The sequence below is a fragment of the Mauremys mutica genome, chromosome 7 (genome assembly GCF_020497125.1).
Source record: "Mauremys mutica isolate MM-2020 ecotype Southern chromosome 7, ASM2049712v1, whole genome shotgun sequence".
Lineage (NCBI taxonomy): Eukaryota > Metazoa > Chordata > Testudines > Geoemydidae > Mauremys > Mauremys mutica.
The window spans coordinates 85,853,318-85,880,185 of NC_059078.1; the positions used below are offsets into that span (position 1 = coordinate 85,853,318).

The following is a 26,868-nucleotide window of genomic DNA, read 5'->3' on the forward strand; positions in this document are numbered from 1 at the left end:
TATGAGGTGATGCAGCAGATGGAGAAAGGACTGGTGGCCTAGGGTGACATAAGCAGTGGGTGATTGGGCCAAGGTGGCTGGGGCAGCAAGCGGAGAGAGGGTGGGGGTTAGCACTAGGCCAGGGGCTGGGAGGTAGGTAGATGTCCTAGGTTGGCGACCCCTGCCCCGCAGATCACTTTGGTTGCTAGGGAACTGCTCCCTACGCAGGAAGCACGAGGGCAGCGCCCTCTACCGTCCCTGCGGGGCTTCCTGCAGACAGCGCGCGCTCCGCCTCCACCTCCTCTCCGTAGGGACTAGGGAGGGGCGGTCACGTGGCCGAGGGGCGGGGCGTGACCGCCTCTAGGGTCACATGACAGGGGCGCAGGCCGGAGCTGTTGCTGGTCGGGGTCGGTCGGAGGCGAAGTGACCATGGTGAGTGCGCGCGAGCGAGCGGGCATCTCGGGGGTCCCTGGGCTGAGCGCGTGGCGCCTCTCCCGTTTTGAGGCGTCGGCGCGGCCTGCCCGTTCCCCTGCCCGCGTGCGGCGCAGGCCCGGCGGCTGGGGGAGGGTTTTGGTGCGGTAGGGCCCGTGGCGGCGGCTCGCTCCCGTCGGGGACGCGCCTCGGGACGCGGATTCCCACCTGTGGCCGGCGGGGGCTGGCTCGCGGGCGCCCTCCGTTGTCCGCGTGTGGCTGAGAGGGGCCCGTCCGCCGTCGATTGCTCCACAGGGCGCTGGGCCCTGCGCGCTCAGCCCTGGGGCGGCTGCCCGCCCGGCTCCCCTCAGGCGGTGACATTCGACCTCTGATCCTGCAAGTGACCGCACCGGCCTCTCCTCCCGGCCGGCCGGCGCTGCGTTGGCTCGTGGCGGTCGGCCCCAGGCACGTTTCGGTCGCTCCTCGCCCCGGTGGGCCCCGCAGAGTTGTCAGCGGCTGGGCTGGAGCACCCCTGCACGGCTGTCCCGCGGGGCCGACAACCCCTCCCTGTCCTGCCAAGTCACTGTCGGCGGCGGGGCTGCAGGGCGCGTCCGGAGAGCGGCATAGCTGGGGCTGCAGAGCCTGTATCTGGTGTGGGGAGGCAGGCTGGGGAGAACAGCTCCACTGTCCGAGCCTGGGGTGGTCCCTTTGCTTACACCCTGGACATGTTTGATTTGGAAATGGAGCAACAAAAAGTTGGATTCAATGCCACGTGGGCAGGGTCAATTCTCAGAGTAAATAAATACATCATAGGACTGGAAGGGACCTCAAGAGGTCATCTGTTCCAGTCCGCCTGCTCTCATGGCAGGTCTAAGTATTATCTAGATAAAGGGTTCTCAAACTTCAGTGCACCACAATCCCCTTCTGACAACAAAAATTACTCTATGACCCCAGGTGGGTTGGGAGGGGGGGGCGGTGAAGCCTGAGCCTGCCTGCTACCTCTGGGGGGAGGGGAAGCTAAAGACCAAGGGCTTCAGCCTCCAGGCAGGGGGTTTGTAATTTCAGCCCCATTGCCCAAGGCTGAAGCCCTCAGGCTTTGGGCCCAGACAGTGGGGCTCTAGCTTTGGCTTCAGCCTCAGCAAGTCTAAGCAAGCCCTGCTGGCCCCATTAAAATGGGGTTGTGACCCACTTTGAGGTCCATCCTAGACCACCCCTGACAGGTGTTTGTCTAACCCGGTCTTAAAATTTTCCAAGGATGATGATTCCACAACCTCTCTAGGCAATTTATTTTAGTGCTTAACCATTCTGACAATTTGGAAGTTTTTCCTATTGTCCAACCTAAACTATCCTTGTTGCAATTTAAGCCTGTTGTTACAAAAAATTGTTCTTTGATTTCTGAGGCTAGGACAAGAAACAACTAGGTCTGTTGATTATTGCAGTTTTAATTGCACTGTTAAATAATAGCATACCAAAATAAATGTATTAAATATTGTTGGTATATTTTTGCTTACAGCTATTTGCACTGTAAAAATGATAAACAAAAGAAATAGTATTTTTCATTTCACCTCCTACAAGTACTGTAGTGCAATTTTTGACTTGAAAATGCAACTTACAAATGTAGATTTTTTTTTTTGTTACATGACTGTACTACAAAAAAAAAAAAAAAAAGGTGTAAAACTTTAGAGCCTACAAGTCCACTCAGTCCTACTTCTTGTTCAGCCAATCGCTAACACAAACTAGTTTGTTTACATTTAAGGGAGATAATGCTGCCTGCTTCTTATTTATGTCACCAGAAAGTGAGAACAGGCATTTGTACGCACTTTTGTCGCCGGCATTGCAAGGTATTTACGTGCCAGATATACTAAACATTCATATGCCCCATTAGCCACCATTCTAGAGGACGTGCTTCCATGCTGATGATGCTCATTTAAAAAAAAAAAGTGTTAATTAAATCTGTGATGGAACGCCTTGGGGGAGAATTTTATGTCTCCTGTTCTGTTTTACCTGTGTTCTGCCATATATTTCCTGTTGCAGTCTCTGATGATGACCCAGCACATGTTCTTCATTTTAAGAACATTTTCACTGCAGATTTCACAAAACGCAAAGAAGGTACCAGTGAGATTTCTAAAGATAGCTATAGCACTTGACCCAAGGTTTAAGACTCTGAAATGCCTTCCAAAATCCTATCCTCCAATGCACTTGCAATCCCTCCCAGCTTGGTAACATCCACAAACTTTAAGTGTTCTCTCTATGCCATTATCTAAATTATTGATGAAGATACTGAACAGAACTGTACCCAGAACTGATCCCTGTGGGATCCTGCTTGATGTGCCCTTTCAGCTTGGCTGTGAACCACTGATGATTATTCTTTGGGAATGGTTTTCCAAACAGTTATGGACTCACCTTGTAGTAGCTCCATCATGGTTGTGTTTCCCTAATTTGTTTATGAGAAGGTCATGTGAGACAGTATCAAAAGCCTTACTGAAGTCAAGATATATGTCGTCTACTGCGTCCCCCTATACGCAAGGCTTGTTACCCTGTCAAAGAAAGCTATTAGGTTGGTTTGACATGATTTGTTCTTGACAAATCAATGCTGACTGTTACTTATCACCTTATTATCTTCTAGGTGTTTGCAAACTGATCGCTTAATTTTTTGCTCATTCACTTTTTGGGTAGTGAAATTAAGATGACTGGTCTGTAATTCCTTGGGTTGTCCTTATTTTGTTTTTTTTATAGATTGGCACTATATTTGCCCTATTCCAGTTATCTGGAATCTCTCCCGTCTTTCATGGCTTTTCAAAGGTGATCCTTAATGTCTCAGATATTTCCTCAGTCAGCTCCTTGAGTATTCTAGGATGTATTTCATCAGGCCATGGTAACTTGAAGACATCTAACTTGACTAAATAACTTTTAACTTGTTCTTTCCCTATTTTAGCCTCTGATCCTATCTCATTTTCATTGGCATTCACAATGTTAGATGTCCAATCGGTACTAAACTTTAGTAAAAACTGAAACAAAAAAAAGTCATTTAGCACTTCTGCCATTTCTACATTTTCTGTTCCTGTTTCCCTCCCCTCATTGAATAAAGAGCCTACCTACTCTCTCCTTGGTCTTTCTTTTGCTTCTAATGTATTTGTAGAATGTTTTCTTATTACCCTTTGTCTCTAGCTAGTTGAATCTTGTTTGTGACTTGGCCTTTCTAATTTTGTGCCTACATATCTGTGTTAGTTGTTTATATTCATCCTTTATAATTTGGCCTAGTTTCTACTTTTTGTAGGACTCTTTGAGTTTCAAATCATTGAAGATCTTTTTCCTACTTAATGGGGTAGTTTGCTTTTGTGCCCTTAATAATGTCTCTTGTTCTCCAGTATTAACAATATTTTTTATTATTCGTACTGTGTTTGAGTCCTGCTAGTGTTTTTGCCTAGCAAAACTTGACAGCTTGGTCCTTACTTGAGGAGTTTATAGCCTGCACTGAAGTAGTCTAAACAGTTCTGACACACATAGTATACTAAGTACATGTTGTGTCATCCAGAAGACTTATCACCTTGAAAGCATGAACTCTTTGGTTTAAGATCACTTGTGTATTTGCTAATCACACTTAGGATGACGTATAAATATGCAGCATCCCAAAATGCCTTAGATTCTGAACAGGGGTTACTGAAATGCACTTGCCTCTGTAGTTGAAAGTGAATAGCAATAGTACAGAAAGATTTAGGACCATTTCATATTGTAAGGGTATGTCCACACTAAGACACTTAAGACAGTTAAGATTGTGACTGTCTTGCTGTTACAAGGTGTTTAGCAAGGAGATTAGATATGAAGAAACCAGTACACCGGACGCTTTTTTTAAAAGTAGTCCGCTGCCATAGAAGGAATCTCTCTCTTTGGGTATCCGTTGAACAACATGACTAGGAGATCACAGTTAGAAAAATTAAGATTTTCATTTTTGGAAAACCTGTGTGTTTTTTTGGTTTGTTTTTTGGAATGGCTTGTTTTTTAAAAATGGCTTAGCCTTGAAACTCCAAATTTGTTTTGTTTAGCCATGCTAGATGAGAACTAGTGCTTTTGAGAAGGAAAATGGCTAATTCAGAAGTTACTCAATGAACTCATGAGACTGCAAGACAGTTTCAAGAATTTGTAAGGTCAGCGGTCTTAACTTCATGTGCAAGATACAGCAGTCTATTTGTTGATTGCTATGTTTACATATAAACTATTTTGACACACATTGAGGGAGGTGATGGTGCTTTTATTTAAAGGCTTTATTCTCCTTCAAGTTGAAGCATAGGCCAGCCCATATGGGGAACGTCTTAAAATAAGTATTGATGTGCAGTGTTTTGTGAGTATTCTACTGTCAACCTCTGTTTCTATCGTGACTGCGTTTTAGTGGCTCTGTCTATAATTTGTGAAATGCTATACTGCAGCAGTTCTCAAGTTGTGGGTTGGGACCTCAAAGTGAGGTCGTCAGGGCTGGTTTAGACTTCCTGGGGCCGAAGCCAAAGCCTGAGGGCTTCTACTTTGGGCAGTGGAGCTGAGATTACAGAGCCCTTGCCTGGGGTATAAGCCCTTGGGCTTCAGCTCCCCCCTGCCCTGGGATGGCAGGGATCGGTTGGGCTCAGGCTTCGGTCCGCCCTCCTGGGGTCGTATAGTAACTTTTATTGCCAGAAGCAGGTCACGGTACAATGAAGTTTAAGAACCCTTGTGCTATGGGATCCTTTTAGATTATGTGTGCTGTGAATGTAATCTGTTTTTGGTTTAGTGGACATGTGCATAAAACTCAATAGACACACTTTAAATTTGATAGATGTAATTGCTGACTACACTTTGAAAGTAGTACTGCATGTTTAAGGATTAATGTGAGCATGTTCCTGGAAAAGGCAATAAAGTGTTATAACTTAAACATTTCTTGTATACTAATAATTTGGGAATTCTTCCTAAATAACTAATTAAACTGGAAATTGAATATCAGAAAACAGATGTAGTCACAAAGCAAGCTTCTTTGATGTTCCACCTGTGAATGTAAATCTCTACTCAGCAGAGACTTGGAAGACTTCCTTGTTAGATGTGAGCCCCTCCTTAGGCTGCTTTTTGAGATTTAGGAGTCTAGGCTATGTCTAAGCTACAGAGTTTACAGACATTCTAAGCCAACAGTGGGAGAGTTCTCCCATCAATTTACCTGCTGCCACTCGTGGAGGCTGAAGTAATTATGTCGATGGGAGAAGCTATGCCACTGACATTGCACCGTCCACACGGGCGTTTAGGTCAGTGTCGCTTCTGTAGTTCAGGGGGGGTGGCTTATTCACACCCCTGAGTGACACAACCTGTACCGATGTAAGCTGTAGTGTATACATATCCTGAGACTTCCACTCAGTACTGGCTAACTTTTAGCTTTCTTTTATGGAATTGTGCACAACTCTTTGTGAAGAGTTTTGGGGCAGTTTGCCAGAGTAACAAGCTTAAGTAGAAACAAAGTACAGAGACTTCTTTTATTTAGCCTTGTGTATCTTAACATTTTATAAGATCAAAATTGCTTTTTATGTCCTTGCTTCAGCCTGTCTTGCGGTCCTGTGTCTTTTCTGTTCCCCACACAGTGTCACTCTTGCTGAGATGAGAGTTTTCTTCTCAGCAGTGCCTATTGTTTGGAACAGCTTTCTTGCATCATTAGTTCTACACTTCATTTAAGATTTTAGCTAAAGTACTTCTTGTCTTCTTTTGACTTTTTGTCCCAACTCTCTAAGTTTTATCTCACCACACTACAATTAAAGACCTTACATAGAATGAGAACATAGAGTCTTTAAAGAATACCAAATTTACCCAGTAGAAGACAGTGAGGGACTACATCGAGTTTTTTGTGTGTGTGATTTGCATCCAGAAAGTTCTGTTCAGGGCAGTCACAGATAATTTGATATGTTCCTTTCTTTCCTCCTCAAGCCAGAGTTTGGTGCATAGTCTTGGACCAAAAAGCATCTTTTTCTAGTTCTGCTGTGTTTCCTGTAGCTCCTCTCCCAGGTCTTTCAGTTTGTGGCCTATTTGCTCTTACTCCAGTAAACAGTTTGTTACAATGTCCTGCATAGTGTGTCCCAGTTTACTAATTGTAAGGAATCCAAAAGTTTGTTTTTTGAATCTGGATTTCTCAGGTTTGATTTAAAACTATCAAATTTCAGTGGAAAGTTGCAGTACTAATAATTAGGAGTGTCTGAAATTTTGTTGTTTTTTGAAGATGGAAGAAGCAAAATGGTATATGTAATTTTAATGGTGATCATAATTTGGTACTAGAACTATCTACTTATTCCTGTTGTGAATTGCTCATTCTTCAGCTTGCTACTGATCTTATCTTTTAATTATTTGCTAACTGAGTACTGTCCCATGTGGCTATTATGAAACTACTTGTGTATAACTTTTTTTAAACATCCCAATGGAATGATTTGCATATTCTAAAAATTTGAGCTGTACATCTGCAAACTGAGATCTGTCCTTCAGTACACAGGGAATTTGTGTAATGGGGAACATACTTTCATCCCCCAGGCTTTAATTAGCATCGCTGCCCCACACACAAAAAAAATATGCATTTCATAAAGTATACAGTCATCTTTTTACCCCTGTGATAATCTGAAAAATTATTTTTTATTCCAGAGTTTTCTTGGAGGCTTTTTTGGTCCTATTTGTGAGATTGACATTATTCTTAATGATGCAGAAACACGAAAAACAGCAGAAATTAAAACTGAAGATGGCAAAATAGAAAAACACTTCCTCTTCTATGATGGTGAATCTGTTTCAGGAAAGGTAAGACCTGTGTGCTTCTAATAACAATTTGTTTTACTTTTTTGTAGCACTTAAATGGAAACTAGATATCAACCATGAGACATAGGTTTTTCTTGGTTAGGTAAACTGGCTTGAACACCAGCTTAATTCTCTGGCCTGCATTTGTTCTTAAAGGTCAGAAAATTCTGTTCTATACCTACTTGTGACTAATGTAAACTTTAGTTCTTCCAGTGGTTATTAGCCAGGATGGGCAGGAATGGTGTCCCTAGCCTCTGTTTGCCAGAAGCTGGGAATGAGCGACAGGGGATGGATCAACTTTTATCAAGTTGATCTGGGGTTCTGCACAAAGGGCTTCAACCAACTTTACATACCGTATTTTCCGGCGTATAAGACGGCTTTTTAAACTAAAAAACAACCCCCAAAAATCGGGGGTCGTCTTATACGCCGGGTATAAACAGGCTTCGGTTGAGCCGATCCTGGGAGGCGTCTCTCTGGTGTATGCATTAATAGCATACAAAGCCTGCTCGGATTGGCAAAGGTTGTAATAGCCTGCCTCTCTGACTCAGCCAATCCGAGCAGGCTTAATAGATGACACCGCTCCCCTGAACGCTCCGCCCTCCTTCTCCTCCCCTTCCCCGGCTTCCCGCGAATCAAATGTTCGCAGGAAGCCTGAAAAAAGGAGCAGGCAGGTAAGCCGGGCGTGTGGGGGAGGGAGAGGGGGCGGGACGGCTTACCTGCGGCGCCGGTCCCGGTGTCGGCCCGGGGAGCCGGCCCCGCGGCTGCAGCTCCGGCTCCGGTGTCGGCCGGGCCCGGGGAGCCGGCCCCGCGGCTGCAGCTCCGGCTCCTGTGTCGGCCGGGCCCGGGGAGCCGGGCCCCGCGGCTCCGGCTCCAACCCTGGCCCCCAGCAGGGGTAAGAGGCCGGGGCCAGGACTGGAACTGGGGCGGGGGAGGAGGGGTTGGATCGGGCAGAGGTTCTGGGGGGGCAGACAGGGAATGGGGAAGGGGGGGTTGGGTAGGCGCCGCGTGGGAGTTCCTGGGGTCTGTTGGGATGGTGGTGGATGGAGTCGGGGCAGTCAGGGGACAGGGAGCGGGGCAAGTTTGGCAGGGGGTGGGGTCCTGGGGGGGAGTTAGGGTTGGGGGTCTTGGGAAGGAGTGGTCAGGGGACAAGGAGCAGGGCAGGGGGGGTTATGGGTTGTGGTTTCTGAGGGGGGGCAGGATGTGGGTGGGGGGTGTACTCACTGGACGGTTCCCTACCAGGTCTTCGGTGGTGGGTCCTTCAGCCTCGGAAGGGGGGGAGGGTAGTCTTATACAGCGAGTATAGGCCAAAACCTATGTTTTAAGTGGAAAATTAGGGGGTCGTCTTATACACCCAGTCGTCTTATACGCCGGAAAATACGGTACATGGGTTTGTCGCAGTTTGAAGCAAGAACACAAAGGTGGGCTTGGCGTTTGTCCAAGGCTTTGGCAGCTTCACGAATACCACGAGCTAAGCCATCGTGGATGAGTGCGGTCTTCAGCACTTCTTGCAGGGCGGTGTTAACATCCATTACACCTCCAGCAGCAATGATTACCTGTTCTGTACATTCCCTCTGGGGCACCTGGCACTGGCCACTGTTGGAAGACAGGATACTGGACTGTTCATATTAGTTAGTGTGGCAATTAATGGGAACCTCTGTTTGATATGTTCATTAGCCTATTGCTGCTTCCTTTCATCTCTTGTCCTCTTTCTCTAAAGAGGCCAGTGCAACCAAAGGCATCCCTGTGACTTTGGAATGGTTTTTCTTGTTGGAAGCGGTAACCTTTTGGAACTTGAGAGAGGGGAAGGCCAAGAAGGCACCGTTTTTTTTGTTTGTTTTGTATTTTTTTAGCTGTAGTCTTTGGACATCAATTACCTGCTTGTTCTGTACATCCTGAAGTTATACCCCATGCCCTGAAGTGGCATCTGGTAGTACATCAGAGGATCTTCAGCTCAGCTTACGCTTTACTCATGAAGACCAATAAGGTGTCTTTAAATAATTAAAATTGACAGTAGGTTGGGATTTCAGTAACTGTTTTTTTTTTTTTTTGGTCCAGGATTCTCTTAAATTGTCATCCAGCATTGCAAGCTCCTTTCCCCACTAAGAGGGACCTACGTTTACTAGACTTGTACAAAATAAATCTCAGCACAGTGTGCTTTAGGGACTAACATCCACAGGAGATGCATCTAGATTCAGTTGTGGGGAAACAGTTAACCTAACAGGATTCACATCTTAAACTGAGCAATAGCCTGGCTTCTCTGGCTTGTGAGTGGAATGTTTCTAAAGTTAAGTATCAGAGGGGTAGCCGTGTTAGTCTCGATCTGTAAAAGCAGCAAAGAGTCCTGTGGCACCTTATAGACTAACAGAACTGCATCCGACGAAGTGGGTATTCGCCCACGAAAGCTCATGCTCCAAAATGTCTGTTAGTCTATAAGGTGCCACAGGACTCTTTGCTGCTTTTTCTAAAGTTTAAGCATTTAAGGGGAATCTCAATGACTCTGCCAGATGACATAAAGGAAGGAATCTATTCCACCTCCCTTGGTAATCCTTAATTCCACACAATGATGGTCAAAGTAAAGAGTCTTTTTTTTGGCTGTGGAACTGTCATCTAGTTGGCTAACTTTAAGTGCCATGATAAACCCTTATCTATGTCTAAGGCAGAGGTCCCCAAGCTGTGGGGCATGCCCCCTGGGGGGAGGAGGACACAGAGGAACATTCGGGGGGTGTAGTGGGCTGGGCCAGCCCCTATGGGGTGGGAAGGGAGCCCCACCCTGACCCAAGCTCTGCTTTGGCCCCGCACCTGACCCCGTCCCTAGCCTCAGTGTGGCTCTGCACCTGGCTGGAGGCCAGCCTCCTGGCCCCCACTGTAGCCTGGCTGCGGCCCCACCCCCAGCTGTGGCCCCAGCCTCAGCCCCTTTATCCCTATCTGTCACTGCTGGCAGTATCTATCCCTACTACTCCCCCTGGCTCCAGGGTGGTGCGGATGGAGGAATGACCCTCAAAAGTTTGGGGACCACTGGTCTAAGGGCTTGTCTAAATGAACACTTTAGTTCGCAGCAAGCTGAGGTGTAAATCTACCCTGTGCTGATGTGCCCACACTGTGTCCATGTGGACCCTGTTGCCACACGTTAACAGTTCCTTAGTGTACTTTAATAAAACAGGAGTAGATTAAAGTGCATTAGGGAGCTGCTAGTTTGCAGCAGTAGTGTCCACACAGACATGCTAGTGTGCGCAAGTCTTACTCCCTAGTTTGTTGCAAACTAAATGTTCATTTAGACAAACTTTAATAGCTGTCATGCACATTGGGAACTTGGAACATAGTCTTTTTGTGAACAGGAGACTGTATGATCTGTTTCTTTTAAAGCGCAAAATGATATTTCAGTTTGGAGGTATATAGGGCTGCCATGAGTCTCTAAGGTGCATTTTAAAAAAAAAAGGCATTAAAATCTTGGTCATGGTTAATATGCCATTTGGTCAACAAATCTGCCAAGTTGTAGTATCTCAGATCATGGTGTCGTGCTCCCATCTTTGAACTGTCCTTTGGGCTTTGATGTGTACCTTTGCCTTAGCCATAGAAATGAGCAAAAGGTATAGATCTAGGTACCAAGCACAGCTGGTCTAGTCTTGCTTGCTTTATCCTTGAATTTGCTGGGGCAGTGCTACCTGGGGCACAAGAGAACTTTGTGTCTAACTTGTTTTGATCTGTTTCCACCAGTACGTAGGCTTGTCTGTCAGTTCAAAATTCTGTTGCAGCTGTGTAATATGAATTGGTTAGCAAAAGAGTTCTTCTCACCAGTTCTTCTAATGCTTTCCGCCCCCCAACCCTGCTCAAGGCATTAGGCTCTAAATCCGAAGAGGTGGTGAGAGGATTTGGGGGCTGCTCAAACTCTAGTTTCTTCTCCTCCTTTTAGTCTAGGGATAGCAGTGAGGCATCTGGACTGGCAGGAGGCCAGACTTGCCCGAGGCTTTGCAAGGGAATCAGGAAAGAGGAGAGAGCTCAGCACTCGGGTGGACCAACTTAATATAGTACATTGTTTTCCAAACTCTTTAATGCTGAGCTCTCTTCCGGAAAACAAAATCAAATGCAGCTCCACTCTAACCTTGTCATGAGTTGTCATGTTTTAGAGTTTTAATGAAACAACTCATAAACTTGCCCTTACATCATTCCTTAAAACAGAAGTTTGTTAATAAAATAACTTGTATTCAAAAATTATTTAAACACTGAACTAGAAGAGTACTTTTAAAGTTTACTGTAATCTATTACATTTTTTTTTTATAGTTGGCAACATGTTTGTTAGAGAAGAATTCCTGCCCATGAGTTCTGAGATCCTCAGGCTCGGCTTCTTCTCCATGGGGTTTTGATTCCCTGCTTGGCGGCTTCTTGATTGTGAGGGAGAGGGAGCAGGGAAAGAGAGATGGTATTAATCTCGAGGGTGAAAAGAGTTAAAGGTATTATGAACTTTTATTGTTCAACATTAAAACAGTGATACAAAGTTTAGGGTTGTTTCTATAGAGGCTGTGGTTCACTTGGCTTCCTGGCAAATACCCAAAAGCATTCATTCTAGAGTTGAAAGCTTACTGATCAAACATAAGAAATAAAAAGCATTTATATTGAAACTGAGTAATTATGCAAAAAACCAAAAACCTTAGCCTGCTGAAGTCTCTCTCCTTTTGGAGGCAAAAATCAGTCTCAATTTCATCAGCCCTCTTTTTGATGAAAAGGAAGGTTGTAATTTTATTCAGTGCTGATTTGTGAAAGGTATTCACTTCTCCTGTTTTTAACAGGCACAAAGTGAAGGAGATACAAGCTAGAAAAGGTGGGGGGGAAATATGGCTTTTGTCGGTTGTTTTTGGAACACTGGATGGCTGGCTAGTTACGAATGGATGCTTTGGTAGGCAAGGACACATGACACCTGTTGCATGGACCATGGTTTGCATTCTGATCAAGGGACATCATCTGGTTGGGTCCTTTTTTTCCTTAGCTGGGATGGGTTGTGGCTGACTCATCTCGCTGTGCTGATGCAGTGCAGTTGATTTCAGGTTTTGATGAAAAGCTGAGAGAGAAAGATGATAGGAGGAAGGAAATAGTGGGCAGAAAGTAACACTACAGGAATGGGAGACAGGATTTTGTGTGACTGTGCTGTTGGCAATTAGGTATCCTTGCTGATTGGCCAAGGACTGGATGTCATGATGATTTACAAGGCCTGATGGCCTTCCTCTTGGGAAGAAAATCCTTTGATCAGCTCCTTCTTTCCTGGGATCGGGGAGGATGAGTCCATGAATTGGGAAGACACAAGACCTGAGAAGCTAAGATGCATTGAAATGAGATGTTCTTTTCAAAGTCTCCTCTTAAGAACCCCAAAAAGGTGGTGGGAGAGGGAAAGTTGGTTGCATAGTTCATCCCCTCTATTTTGTCCACTAATAGTCCTAATATCTGACATACCAATTTTGGTTCATTAACTTCTAGTTCCGCATCTTTTCTTTCTACCAAGCATGATTTCAACACATACCTTGAATTGTATCAGGAGGCCTTTTTAGTTTAGACTGAATTAGTCTGTCTCCCTTTTGTACCTTTTTTTTCCCCCCATCAACATTTGTTTATAGGTTAATGTAACATCTTATGAACTTTCAGATGCTTTTTACATTTGAGCTTACAATTACAGTAAATTTTTGGGCTCAGTTATTACAACAGAGAATAAATAGTGGGATCTCCCAAGCCTACCTACTTGTGACACCTACTCTGAGTGACTGCTCATGCTAAAATAAATTTGTTAGTCTTTAAGGTGCCACAAGTACTCCTGTTCTTTTTGCGGATACAGACTAACACGGCTGCTACTCTGAAACCTGCTCACTTTGGTATATCTTTCCTTTCTTAGATGCTTTAATGACTAGTGAAGTAGTCACTTAATGTCATGGAATCATAGAATATCAGGGTTGGAAGGGACCTCAGGAGGTCATCTAGTCCAACTCCCTGCTCAAAGCAGGACCCAATCCCCAACTACACCTCTACCCCGATATAACGTGACCCGATATAAAATGAATTCGGATATAATGCGGTAAAGCAGCGCTCCGTGGGGGCGGGGTGCTCCAGCGGATCAAAGCAAGTTTGATGTAACACGGTAAGATTTTTTTTTTTGGCTCCCGAGGACAGCGTTGTATTGGGGTAGAGGTGTATTAACTAAACCCTGGGTTTAGCAGGCCAGTGCTCAAACCACTGAGCTATCCCAATGAAATTTCAGTAGTTTAAACACTTGTATGAATGCTTTCCATTTTGAGAAGTAAGTCAGTAAAGATCTTTTCCTCGCAGTTGTTCTCTCCTGGAATGGTTTTAGTCCTCAAGAATGTTGTACAAGGAGGATGGAAAAGTTGTCTAGTCAAATGACTACTCTAAAGAAGAGACACTTTCTGGCAGTTCAGCTAAATTTCTGATCCTGTAGTGGAGCATTGCTAATTTGATGGCAATTTTACACTCCCTTGGACAGTCTTTATCTGTCCTTAATGCATCCTCTTGCGTATAACCCTTAAAGACAATACACAAGCTTGAACTCTTAGAAATCATGGAGTGAAAAAAGACAGGGGAGGGAAGGAGATATCTTTCTGGGCACACCCAAATAACTGATCTTTGTCCGGAAATGAAAGTGAACACCTGCTGTGCTACAGTTAAAAAGTATAAAAGCCTCCAACTACTCTTCTTTTTTTTTTTTTCTTTTCAGGTGAACATAGCCTTTAAACAACCTGGAAAGAGGTTAGAGCACCAAGGAATTAGAATTGAATTTGTAGGACAAATTGGTGAGTTTTAAAGCTGCCAATGCGGGGTGTGGGTAGATGTGATTTATGGAACTTTACTTCAGAGTTAAAATGACTCAGACATTGTCTTACTTTAGCACTTGTTAACCACTATCTTGATATAGTCATGGGGACTGAGCCAGAGTGCTGACAGTCATGAATGTAATGTGCTACTTGTGCTAGTCAGAAATTGGAAAAAGCAGCAGTATTCCTCTTCCCCTTTCACCAGTCTGTTTACCTGGAGAAACATTTTATGGCCAACCAGAGAGCATGCTTGGCATTTACACAACTTATTGCCACACATGTGAACACAGTTCTGCAGTGATCAATCTTAATCTGCATACTCAAAATGAAAACCTAGGAAAATTTAGACTTTTTTAAACCACACGTGGCAATCACATGAAAAATAGCATCCAAAGATTCATCTCTTGCTTATTTCTCACATTGCCTTTTAGCGTATCAAACGAAAATGCCAAGCATGTGCTTGCTGTGCAGGCCTGGATTACTTTTTTAGTCTTTAATCCTTGATTTAGAAGGAAAGAAGGTATAGGAAAAGAAAAGAAAAGGGTGGTAATGGCCTATAATTACTTCTTTCTAGAAATACGTCTGTGGCCCTTCGAGTCTTCTAAAGTGTAGTTGTGTACTGTTACTGAACATAAAGTGCAGAGATCCTATAAAATTGCTTGGTAAAACATTGCATTAAACTGAAGTTCATTTTTTTTCATTCAGATTTAGAAACTATAAAATTGTGAAGAACCTGCATCATTTGGTTAGGTTCAAAGGTGTAACAGTAGCTTTTCCCAAAAATACTTGAAATATATACCTTAGATTTATTATGAAATTCTCTATCTTCTGTTTACAATAAAGCCTCTCTGACTTATACAAAAAGTATTCTCCCTGCCTCAGAAAATGCATCAGTAAATTTAGTAGTAAATAATGTAGTATAATTAAAATTAAACAGTTGTCCAATGAACAAAATACACTTCACAACATTCTTTTAATTATGATCACTTATTTAGTAACTTTTTTTGCATGTTACAAATGTGTCTGTCACTTAAATACTGTTTTGTATTTCTAACAAACTGTTTTCATGATGCTTTATTACTTGGGTTGTGGTATATTTAAATGTGAGCCTACTTAGAGTAATGAGGTTTTTGTTTTTTTTTTTTTTAATTCTCTGCTAGGGAAAATTAATTAAATTTGAATAAATCGTCAAATGTCTTAACTCCTTGTGATAGTTACTAGCTGACCATATTTCTTTATAATTCTGAATCATAAAGAACAACTTGCATGTAGAAACGGTTTTCCTGATAGGTTTTGCAAAGTTATTACTATGTATTATGTGAAGACTGAGTGGCACAAAGATACAGTAATAAGGTTAAACACTAAGGAATGCATGCAACTCCATTAGTTGGTGGGCGCCTGTTTACAGCATGACAGGACTTGGACCTAAGTGACTGGTTTGAACTTATCTAGGTTGATAGTAATGATGATGTACCTTCTAACAATTTTTTATTAACTTGTAGATTACTTGGTCCAGTCCTGTTCCAAATGATGCTAATTATCTTCTGTTAGCCTAAGTGGACATGGAGACTTTAATTCCAACATTCTGTAATATTTATGTATGGTGTTACTATGACACTCATCTAACCAGAAATTTCTTTATTAAATCCAGAGGCCCAGTGGTCTTTGTACAATTGCTCTAAATAATAAGTATTCTATACATCCGAACAGTAACAAAACATGTATAAACAATTGATCAAAATACTTATAGGGTAAATTCAGGAGTGCTTAGACCCATATTGGTTGACTCCAACTTCAGGCAGGTATTAGCAATAAACGATCTAAGAGCTTGTCTTTTTATACCCTTTAACAAACAAGTGATGTCATTGCCTCTTGCCAACTTAGCTAAAAACCAGGTTTTGGCCGGTTTGGGTCATTACTGGTTCAACACACACACTTCTTTCTTGTTTTTAACTATCTGTGATAATTGGGGCCTTTTCTTCTTTCTATCTTATCATTTACCTTTCTGGTCTAGTTGTTTGCTGACCTTTTTGCTGAATGTATTTTTAAATTCCGGTGATCTGGAGGTGAATTTAATTACTCTCTCTTTTCCCCTTCACACGCCTCACTCCCAGCAGTCAGAGTAGAACTAGAAAAAGAAGTTTCAAATGATGTTCACTTCAACATTTGTGTTTTTTAATAAACTCTCTCTGACTTCTTGCTTCTCAATTTCAGAACTCTTCAATGACAAGAGCAATACTCATGAATTTGTAAACCTAGTGAAAGAACTAGCCTTACCAGGAGAACTGACACAAAGCAGAAGTTATGACTTTGAGTTTATGCAAGTTGAGAAGCCATATGAATCCTACATTGGTGCCAATGTCAGATTGAGGTATGAAAATATGCATTTAAATGGGCAGATTCTATGAAATTTGATACTAGAATCAGATATCCTGTTAGGCCTATATGTAAAACAGGCTGTGTGTGCATTCAACAAAATGGTAATTCTGTCAAGTCTGTTTCCCATTAAGTTGTAAACATAAAATTAACACTGTTACACATTTTAGGTCTGTATCTTTCTCCAAAACTCTGTACACGGAATTTAAGGCTATTACTGTGCTCACACTCACAATGGCACTTTTTTCTAGATGGACAGTGAGATTCCCACCTAGAAAATGGGTTGGTATTTCATTCATTTCACCTGTTAATGAAGTCCAGCCCTTCTGTAAGGTGATGACGCTTTCTCAAGTGCAGACTTTGATTCCAATAGAACACATGAAGCGACATGCTTTTTCAGAGGACTAAGGGAATAATTCTGGTAGCTGGCTTTTATCTCCTTTGGAAGCATCAGGATCACATGAAGGTTTATACCACTCAAGACATGTGCTCATCTCCCAAGTCTCTCATACCAAGATGTCTTGCGAATTCAAAGATATCTTCAGCTCTGTCATATAAACCCAGTTCTCTGTTGTAGGAGCTGTCAAGATGCTGTATGTCCCCTTTTTAAAATTGAAAGTTAACTTATGAATAAAATACACTTTTTCTCAAGCACGGTGTATTGATTATTTCCTGTTAACAAAGAGCATAATGTAAGAAAACATTTGACATGTTACTTTGAAGAACACCAAAACAGAAAGTAGACTTGATGTTCATGAAGAAACCCTTGTATTTGAGAACATAAGGAGGATTTTTGTTTATAGCACTCTGATTCTTGATATGTATCAACTAGGGATGTTGATTAATCGCAGTTAACTCATGCAATTAACTAAAAAATAAACTGCGATTAAAAAAATTAATCATGATTACTTGCACTGATAAACAATAGATTACCAATTGAAATTTTATTAAATATTTTTGGATGTTTTTCTACGTTTTTCAAATATATTGATTTGTTACAACACAACACAAAGTGTACAGTACTGACTTTGTAGTGTTTATTACAAATATTTACACTAAAAATAAAACAAATAGTATTTTTCAATTTACCTCATACAAGTACTGTAGTGCAATCTCTATTGCGAAAGTGTAATTTACAAATGTAGTTCTTTGTTACATAACTGCACTCAGAAACAAAACAATGTAAAACTTTAGAGCCTACAAGTCCACTTAGTCCTACTTCTTCAGCCAATCACTAAGAGAAACAAGTTTGTTTACATTTACAGGAGATACTGCTGCCTGCTTCTTATTTACGTCACCTGAAAGTGAGAACAGGCGTTCACATGGCACTTTTGTAGCTGGCTTTGCAAGGTATTTATGTGCCAGATATGAAGGGGAATACAAATGTTTAGCATGCTTCAGCCACCGTTCCGGAGGACATGCTTCCATGCTGCTGCTGATCGTTTAAAAAAATAGTGCATTAATAAGATTTGTGACTGAACTCCTGGTGGGGGTGGATTGTATGTCTCTTGTTACCCACATTCTGCCATATATTTCATATTATAGCAGTCTCGGATGATAACCCAGCACATGGTGTTTGATTTACGAACACTGTCACTGCAGATTTAACAAAACGCAAAGACGGTATCAATGTGAGATTTCTAAAAATAGTTATGGCACTTGACCCAAGGCTTCAGATTTTGGAAGGCACTTCAGATTCTTAGAAGGACGAGGTGTGAAGCATGCTTTCAGAAGTCTTTAAAAGAGCAACATTTCGATGCGGAAACTACAGAACTTGAACCACCAAAAAAGAAAATCAACCTTCTGCTGGTGGCATCTGACTCAAATGAAGAAAATGAACGTGCATCGGTCCGCTCTGCTTAGGATTGTTATCGAGCAGAATCCATCATCAGCATGTCCTCTGGAATGGTGGTTGAAGCATGAAAGGACATATGAATCTCTAGTGCATCTGGCACATAAATATCTTGCAACACCAGATACAACAGTGCCATGCGAACACCTATTCTCACTTTCAGGTGATGCTGTAAACAAGAAGTGGGCAGCATTATGTCCTGCAAATGTAACCAAACTTGTTTGTCTGAGTGGCTGAAGTAGGACCGAGTGGACTTGTAGGCTCTAAAGTTTTACATTGTTTTATTTTTGAATGCAGTTATTTTCTTGTACATAATTCTACATTTGTAAGTTTAGCTTTCATGATAGAGATTGCACTATAGTACTTATATTAAGTGAATTGAAATATACTATTTATTTTTTACAGTGCAAATATTTATATTATAAAGTGAGCATTGCACACTGTTCGGTTGTAATTGAAATCAATATATTTGAAAATGTAGAAAACATCAAATTTTTAAAAATGGTATTCTATTATTAACAGTGCGATTTAATTGCAACTAATTTTTTTAATCGCTTGACAGCTCTAGTATTAACGTGACTAAAGGAAATGAGACTGGAGGCATGTGTTGCCGAGGTTTTGACTTGACTAGCTAGTAAGTAAATCAGTGGATAAAATTCTGTAGAATGTTGGGGTTTTAAAAAAGTCTAATTACTGAATATAAAATTACCCTCGTCTTATTTTGGTTTTTAGTTATTTAATTAGTGTCACCGTGGCAACTTTATCCATAAAAACAATATATTATGCATAACTGAGTCTCATTAACTTTACTGTTTACTTCATAGGTATTTTCTTAAAGTGACAATAGTAAGACGACTGTCAGACTTGGTAAAAGAATATGATCTTATTGTTCACCAGCTTGCAACATACCCAGATGTTAACAACTCTATTAAAATGGAAGTAGGCATTGAAGACTGCCTGCATATAGAATTTGAATATAACAAGTCAAAGTAAGTATGACTCAACACGTACACAAATAAAAGTACTCAAACTGATCAAGAAGAGAGAAACCTTTGATGTAATATAGATGACTTATCGTAATGATTCTTGCATTATGAGCTTTTGATCCTAGAGGCTTGGAAACAAAATGATTGATCATAAACACAAAGATTTAATTTTCAGAGTAGTTGCCAAGTGCCATTTTCAGTGCTTAACGTTCAGTCTCCTGCAAACTTGCTAGTGACTTTGATTTAGCTCCTGAAATCATGCTATTTGGATGACTGTAGTGCATTCTCAGTTGGAATCTGTAGTGGTAGGGATGTTCTAGCCTCACTTGAGTGGTTGGGAAACCCACCTTAGCAGAAGGGCACTGTTCGGTTCAGTTTCAGCAATAAAAATTATGCACCTGTATATTTTTTTTCTTAAACTCTAGCTAAAATCATGTGTATTAGGTAAGCCTTTAACTGAAAGCTGTGTTTGTTCTCCTAAAGGTATCACTTAAAGGATGTGATTGTTGGAAAAATTTATTTCCTCTTAGTAAGAATAAAAATTCAGCACATGGAGTTGCAACTGATCAAAAAGGAGATCACTGGAATTGGTAAGATGAGCAAAAAAGGAAGAATACACAAATTACTAGCTCATATTTTTATCATAAAGTTGATGCAAACCTAATAAGTTAGTCAAAGATGTATTTTGGTTCATCAGACATTTTTAATGGGGTTTCTGTTCATCTGGGGTTCAGAATCAAATTTGATATCTAGTATAAAAGTAGCTAGATCTTGTAGTAGACATCTACTTCATACTTTAGGATTCAAAGCTTGCTTTTGGGTTGGAGAGCTCATCCTAGATCACTTAAAATTACAGGCTATTTACAGAACGTTTGATACTCAAACTAAAAATATGCATGAGCATGAATTGTTATTCACTTCAGTCAAATATCTGAAATTAGTGGATTTTTTTTTTTTAAACAGTTGAAGAGGCTGGTCATGTCCTTTGAATAGCAGATAATTGTGACGACAGAGTAAAGGTTTCAAAAATGCTTAATTCCCATTAACTTTCATTAGGATTCATTAGTAGCTCTTGAAAATGGGACTTTACTTAGGCATTTTGGAAAATGTTACCCTTCATCTACATTCTCTCTCTCTCTCTCTCTCTTCCCTCTCCCCACCCCCCCCCCCATTTATTAAAGGAGATATATATGGAAAGCATTGTCGTCTTGAAAGAACTAAAAAGCTTTATATAAAAACAAAGAAAGACCTAACTTTACAAATATCAGTGTTAGGTTTGGTCTTTTCCTGTTTTTGCTGAATGATGATTTGGAGGTCTGGGATGTCTGAATGTTCATACTTCAACTAAAGAGGTAGTGATGCTGCATCTTTAACAGACATCTTATATTTGAGTGTCCATTAGTCATTGGAATTAAATAGGTGTTATTAAAAGCAAACTAAAAACAGTTTTTGTGATGCCAAAATTTTACCAGCTCTTCAGTCACCTTAGTTTTCCAGGGTAGACGAGACATGAATTTGTAACATGGAGAAGAAGCAGAAAAGTTTAAGATGCTTTAATACATCATAGAGGGTGCAAATAATTTCTTTTCCTTTACAAGTCAATCTTTACACCTTTAAGCGCCACATTTTTGCTAAACACCTCATGACTCATGGACTTGTTACAGAGCTACTCGATCCCTCAAATAAATGAGTAGATTACTGTTGATAGTACTGTCCATTTCACAAAATCAGCATACAATTTGGTACAATTTAAGTTTTAACTCCAAGGAGGTTTGAGTCAGGAGTAGGTGGATGATTGCAGGTAAAGCTTCCAAAGCATTTATCCATACTATACGTAGCTCTACCTAGTATTTTTTTTTTCCACTTATGAATATAAACACTATTGGAAGTTGAGTTTTTTTTCTTAATATACACAATCTTCCTTAGACATACAAAGGGAAACCAAAGGGTTTGTGTCAATTAAAGTGAAAACACTGTTGGGCAATAAGACTATTGTTTGAAGTCCTGTAGTTTCACTGAAAAAGCATATCAAGTAAATGTTCCAAAATGTCTCTCATCAACACCTTGCACTTTTTTTTTTTTTTTTTAAAACCAGGGCCCAGTACCACAACAGAGACGGAAACCATTGCTAAGTATGAAATAATGGATGGTGCGCCAGTCAAAGGTAAATAATTGCACTTGAACTTTGGAGAACATTCTAGTGTGTAAAATTATAACAGGTTTTTAAGAGGAGTTTGCTTCTATATAGATAGGAATTGGTTGTCTTGAAAAACTAAATTTTTGTTTGGGTTGTGAAAGTGGTATGGTAAGGTAGAACACCCAAAGCTGCAAGTGGCAATAGTGATTACTTAAGCTAGAGATGGGGGCTCTAATTATGAAATCTGTTTGAAGTTGAAACCTTTTTACTAATCCTAGTCACCTTCACCAATACCTGTGATCCGATTTGGGATTCTAGTTCAAGCCCATCTCTACTACATTTAACAGCTCACTATATAGGAGGAAGTGAAGAATATTCTTCCTAAAAAGTGGGAGGACAGTCCTTCTTTTCTCTCATTTTGCTGCCATGTGTTCCTCTCCTTTACTAGTGTTTTTAAGTACTTCCATCTCTGATCTCCACCATATTTGCCTCTTTGGAAGCAGACTCTTTAGCAAGCTTCTGAGCACAAGCCATCTGGTGCCTACTGTCAGGACATGCAGCTGCTCTAAGGCCCTGGTTCTAAACCAGGGGTACACAGAGGTCTTCTGGGGGTACATCAACTCACCTAGATATTTGCCTAGTTTTACAACAGGCTACATAATAAGCAGAAGTGAAGTCAGTACAAACTAAAATTTCATACGACTTGTTTATATTGCTCTATATACTATGCACTGAAATGTAAGTACCATATCTATATTCCAATTGATTTTTTTAATAATTATATGGTAAAAATGAGAAAGTAAGCAATTTTTCAGTAATACTGTGCTGTGACAATTTTGTATTTTAATGTCTGATTTTGTAAATAGTCTTTTAGTTGAGGTGAAACTTGGGGTACGCAAGACAAATCAGACATACAGTGGTCTGGAAAGGTTGAGAACCACTGTTCTAAGGGATCATGGATAGTAACTGTGTTATGAATATTTGGGTGCCTCTAAATTACAATAACTCACTGAGTGGAAAAGATATTCTTTAGGCCTGGTCTAAACATGAAGTTACACCAGTTTAGGTAATGGTGTAGTTTAACTAAAATAAGTTTAAAAGTTGGTGCAGCTTTGTTGGGCAAACTAAAATAAGTCAGGTTAAAACCTACTTGGACACACTTACCTGTCGAAAACTGGCTGCCCCTAAAGGGCAAGCTGTGCTGACATATCTGTTTTAAAACTGGGTATAAGTGTGTCCACATAGGGATTTAACTAAAGTGGTGCAAGTTTGCTTGTGTAGTCAAGCCCCTAGAAAGTTTCCTGTTCCCCTCTGAGCTATTGGAGTGCTTCAGGATATTTGCTGCAAGACTTGGTTCGCCCAATCATTGGGGCAGATACTGGAACAATCAGAAGTCCTGAAGGAAGAGGCTAGCTGCTAATGATTCTCAAACTTGCTTCCAGAGGAAAGTTTAGGGAGGGATGTGGTAAATAAAGGTAGAGGAAAAGAAGGATCACAAGGCTTAAAGCTCCTTAAGAAAAATCAGTGGGAGAAAGGGTTCTGGTTTGTGGTGGGGAGGGGGTACAGGTATGCAAGCTGCCAGTCACAGTTGAATGGTGACAGAACTCCTTTGAGCAACTATTTTAGGATCCTGAGACAAGACTGAACAGCAAGATTAAATCACCCTTTCTGGGGACAGGGCTATCTGAAGGTTGTTGCAAAAACTCCAACTAGAATTTGGATCCTGCAGATCCAAATCAGTCTGATTCTGGCATGGCTGAAGAACAGTTACTGATCAATAGTTGTCTGATCTGGTTTGGAGTGAAAATAGTGTTCTTATTGACTTTGAGCTAGCATTAGCATTTTCTACAATAGCTCTGACAACAAGATTTAGATTATTTTAGTAATTTAGTGATGAGAGGTCCCAGAAAGAGTTATGCTAGGTGACAGTTCATAATTGACACTGGCTTCTTATTTAATTTATAGAATGGGCCTTCAAGGTCTTGGTCCTTTAAAGTCCTGAATGGTTTGGAACCCGGTTAGGTGAAATAGCCTCTCACCAATGCCATCTTCTGGCACACCGTTGACTTAAAGGCTCTTGTAAACTTCAGGACCTGTGTTGGGTTTCCCAGATAAGGGGCTGTGCCATTAGAATCTGAAGGGTGATTGGGTAGAAGACCACCGCTTTTTCATCCAGTCTTATCCATTTTGTGAAATGTGTTTTAACGATAGTTCTCTCAGATGAAACTAACTCTAACTTTTTCTTTCCTCTTCAAGGTGAATCAATTCCTATAAGACTTTTCTTAGCAGGCTATGATCCAACTCCTACAATGAGGGATGTGAACAAAAAATTTTCAGTGAGATACTTTTTGAATCTAGTGCTTGTGGATGAAGAAGACAGACGATACTTCAAACAACAGGTATGGTGTTGTACAGGCTGGAGTCTTGTGGCAGGATGGCTTTTGTTGTGAACAGTGGGTTTTGTTTTTTTTCCTCCATATTTGGAAACAGAGCAAGTACACTCTATTCTACAAATAAAAATGTGAAAGACTTACTTTTCTCATTTGCTGTACTGAATAGCATGCACACTAAACTTAATTTGCAAGTGAGGAGGAGGAAGGGGATGATGAACACTGTTTTAGCAAAGATGAGGTATTAGTGTGGTATAAAATGCAAGAAAGGAGTGATTGATGCCCCATAGAACTTAAAATCTAAATAGGCAGACAAAACAATACTGATAGAAATTTATGTGTCTAAAAAAGGAAATTGTTGGAGCATTTTTGTTTACTGGATGTGCCACATCACTTTTTTTTTTTTTAATTACTGGATGTGCAACATTTTGTTTACATGAGTGGGTTAATGCTGGATGAAGAAACTGAAGGAATTTGATTTGGTTCCTGGCATAAGAGTACAAAAGTAAAGGCGTGTAAAGGATATAAAGGGCAGGGTGGATACTTTGTGACCATAAGAGGAAATATGGATAGGAACAAAACTGAAGACAGGTAAATAAGGCCTTAAGGTATGAATAAGAAGCTTGAATTTAATGCAGAAAGTAAGAGGAAGCCAGAAGGATTAGAAGAAGGGAGTGGCCTGATTCAGATTTTGGGCAAGAAATATTATTTCTTTTGCTTGATAGCACAGAAGGGGAGCAAAGTGAGCATTGGAGTAGCCAGAGAGGCAGTGACTGACTAGGAGAGAGCACAACACACATGGATGTAAAATTTTAATATTTGTAAACTGAATTGCTCATGTTCTCAAATCTATCTGTGCCTGACTTATAGAAATATAGCTTATTACAGAACTGAAATAAATAGTCATGCAAAGTATTTTGGAAACCTTGCATCAATAGAAACCTATGATTAATTTTGAGGTTATGGGGTTAATATTTGACCAGACATAACACTATACTAAATGAGCATTTGCTTCCCCTAAATAGGAAATAATTCTTTGGAGAAAAGCTCCTGAGAAACTGAGGAAACCACGAACAAATTTTCACCAGCGGTTTGAATCTCCAGAACCACAAGCATCTGCTGAGCAACCTGAAATGTGAACTAGTATAGGAGGTGAAAAAACTGTTGTGATACTTCAGCAGGTTAAAGATGGCAGCAGCCTGTAGGAAAAGAGAAGGCAAAAACCCACATTACGACTGTCTTCCTTTGTCTTACAGTGTTGCATTTACCATATTACTAAAACATTTGTCAAGTAACATTCAAGTGTGTATATACATTTAAAATAAAGTGCTTTCTCAAACACTGGAACTTTCTTAAGCTACTATTTTATACTGCACATTTTACTTTTATTTGATATTATGCACTTGATATGCATAAAACTTAAACAAATCTAGTTATATATTTCCATGCATGTGGGCTTGTATATTTATTTTTTGCTAATCACCTATAATATGTAGATTAAAGCATTTCTCCCCCTTCATTTCATTTATCGCATGCATACCTCCAGTGCTGCTTATCTGCACTGGTTTTGAAACCAACAGATAAGTATACTTGTCTAAATTACACTAAAAATTAGGGTTTATGGTGGATCTTTTTGTTTTAAGAATATTTAAGACTTATTCTAGACATTTTAAGCATAGTTTAACACACTATAAACCACATGCATATACCACAAACTTGCTGTACCTGTTTGGAGTCTTCTAAGACCATACCGTGGTTATCAGAGGCTTTGAATCTTGCATTTTTCACAAGAATGTTCACAAACAAATTTGTTCCCAAGATGATCCTTTTAGATGGGTGGTGGCTCGCTACAATTTACTCTAACCATATTTGTTTTTACTTAAATCTATTTTCTAGTAACTGTAGAACTTGCACTTCTCCCACCCGTTGCTGTTTTACTTTAACTGAGATGATTTGGGGGGGGGGGGGGGGAGGGATGTTTTAGCATAGCTGACTCTTAATGATTAAACCGAGACCTAGTGTTTATGTTCTTGAAATCAATTTTTACATGCACAATATTTACTCATCACCTCTTGGATTCACAAACCTACTCCCCTCTTTACAGCTTGCTCCCTTGCCATCCTGGGGGAGGAGGAAAAATGACAGCCTCTCAGAAGAACATACTTATTCTCGTCCATCTAGGCCTATAATTGGGTGGGAGACAACCTCCTTTTTTTTTTTTTTTAAGATATTTTTTTAAACTGGTTGAGTTCGAAAAGTGAGAAATTTGGCTAGGAAAACAATATTTTTGTCTTACTCCTCTCTTTTGTGAGTTTAGAGTCTTTGAACAAATTACTTAAACATGTTAGCCTCCATTTGTTCACTATTAATCACGTAGTCTGTCATCAGACATATGTGGATTGGACACAAAATGAACCGTGCTGTGTGGAAGGCTACTTGCGCTTGTATTTCACTTGGACTATAAACAAGACACTCTTTCTAAACTTCAGTGCAGGCGTCATTGGTTTACCTTACTTTATGAGTAAGCAAAATAATTGAATTACACTTCTGTAAAATGTTTTACTACTATGGCACTTTGATAAAGCAGACAAAGATTCTATGTACTATATACTGGGGTATTTCTGTTAAATGTGGATATCTGAGTGCAAATTTAACTCCCTCATGTAAGTGCCTGTTCAGAATTTTTTAAAAATATGCCAAATATTTTCATTATCACTTGCATGTTGTAATCTGGAAACTATTCCAAGAGACTTTGAAAACAGATTGTATTTAACCAGCCTCAGATTGTGCAACCATGTATAATAAACAAGAAACACACTGAGCCTCTATTTGAGTTATTAAAGTAGCTGTATTCTCACTAAAACATGTGGTTTGTCTTTAATTGGAATGTACATTGTACTGAAAATACCATTTGCAATGGATATGAATGTATTTTGAGGATGGAAAACCTGGGTTAATAGATAATTTAGGAAATTAGTATAGTATATAGAATCTTAAGTAATTTATAGTTACTAGTCTCAATTCATCCCATGTCAGTGAGAAAATCCACCCCCACCTGAGATTTATTCGGTGTCACTTATGATATGAGCCAGTAGGCTTATTTCACTTCATAGTGTGTTTACTTTCAGCAGTCTTTTCAGAGAAGCCA

The 26,868-nt window shown here is 40.5% G+C and overlaps 1 protein-coding gene across 1 annotated transcript; it reads left to right on the forward strand.

The window, feature by feature from the left end:
• The first annotated feature begins 258 nt into the window (after positions 1-258).
• VPS26A (VPS26, retromer complex component A) lies at positions 259-26,583 on the forward strand. Its single transcript, XM_045024661.1, has 9 exons — positions 259-411; positions 7,024-7,173; positions 13,883-13,958; positions 16,194-16,350; positions 19,032-19,196; positions 19,677-19,783; positions 21,289-21,357; positions 23,587-23,729; positions 24,746-26,583. The coding sequence occupies exons 1-9, from the start codon at positions 409-411 to the stop codon at positions 24,857-24,859; spliced, it is 984 nt and encodes a 327-aa protein (XP_044880596.1). The 5' UTR covers positions 259-408; the 3' UTR covers positions 24,860-26,583.
• Positions 26,584-26,868: the final 285 nt, after the last annotated feature.

Coding starts and splice junctions, on each gene's coding strand:
- VPS26A (XM_045024661.1), top strand. Junction 19,784..21,288: donor AAAGGAGATCACTGGAATTG/GTAAGATGAGCA, acceptor TTTTAAAACCAG/GGCCCAGTACCACAACAGAG. Junction 21,358..23,586: donor GGATGGTGCGCCAGTCAAAG/GTAAATAATTGC, acceptor TTCCTCTTCAAG/GTGAATCAATTCCTATAAGA.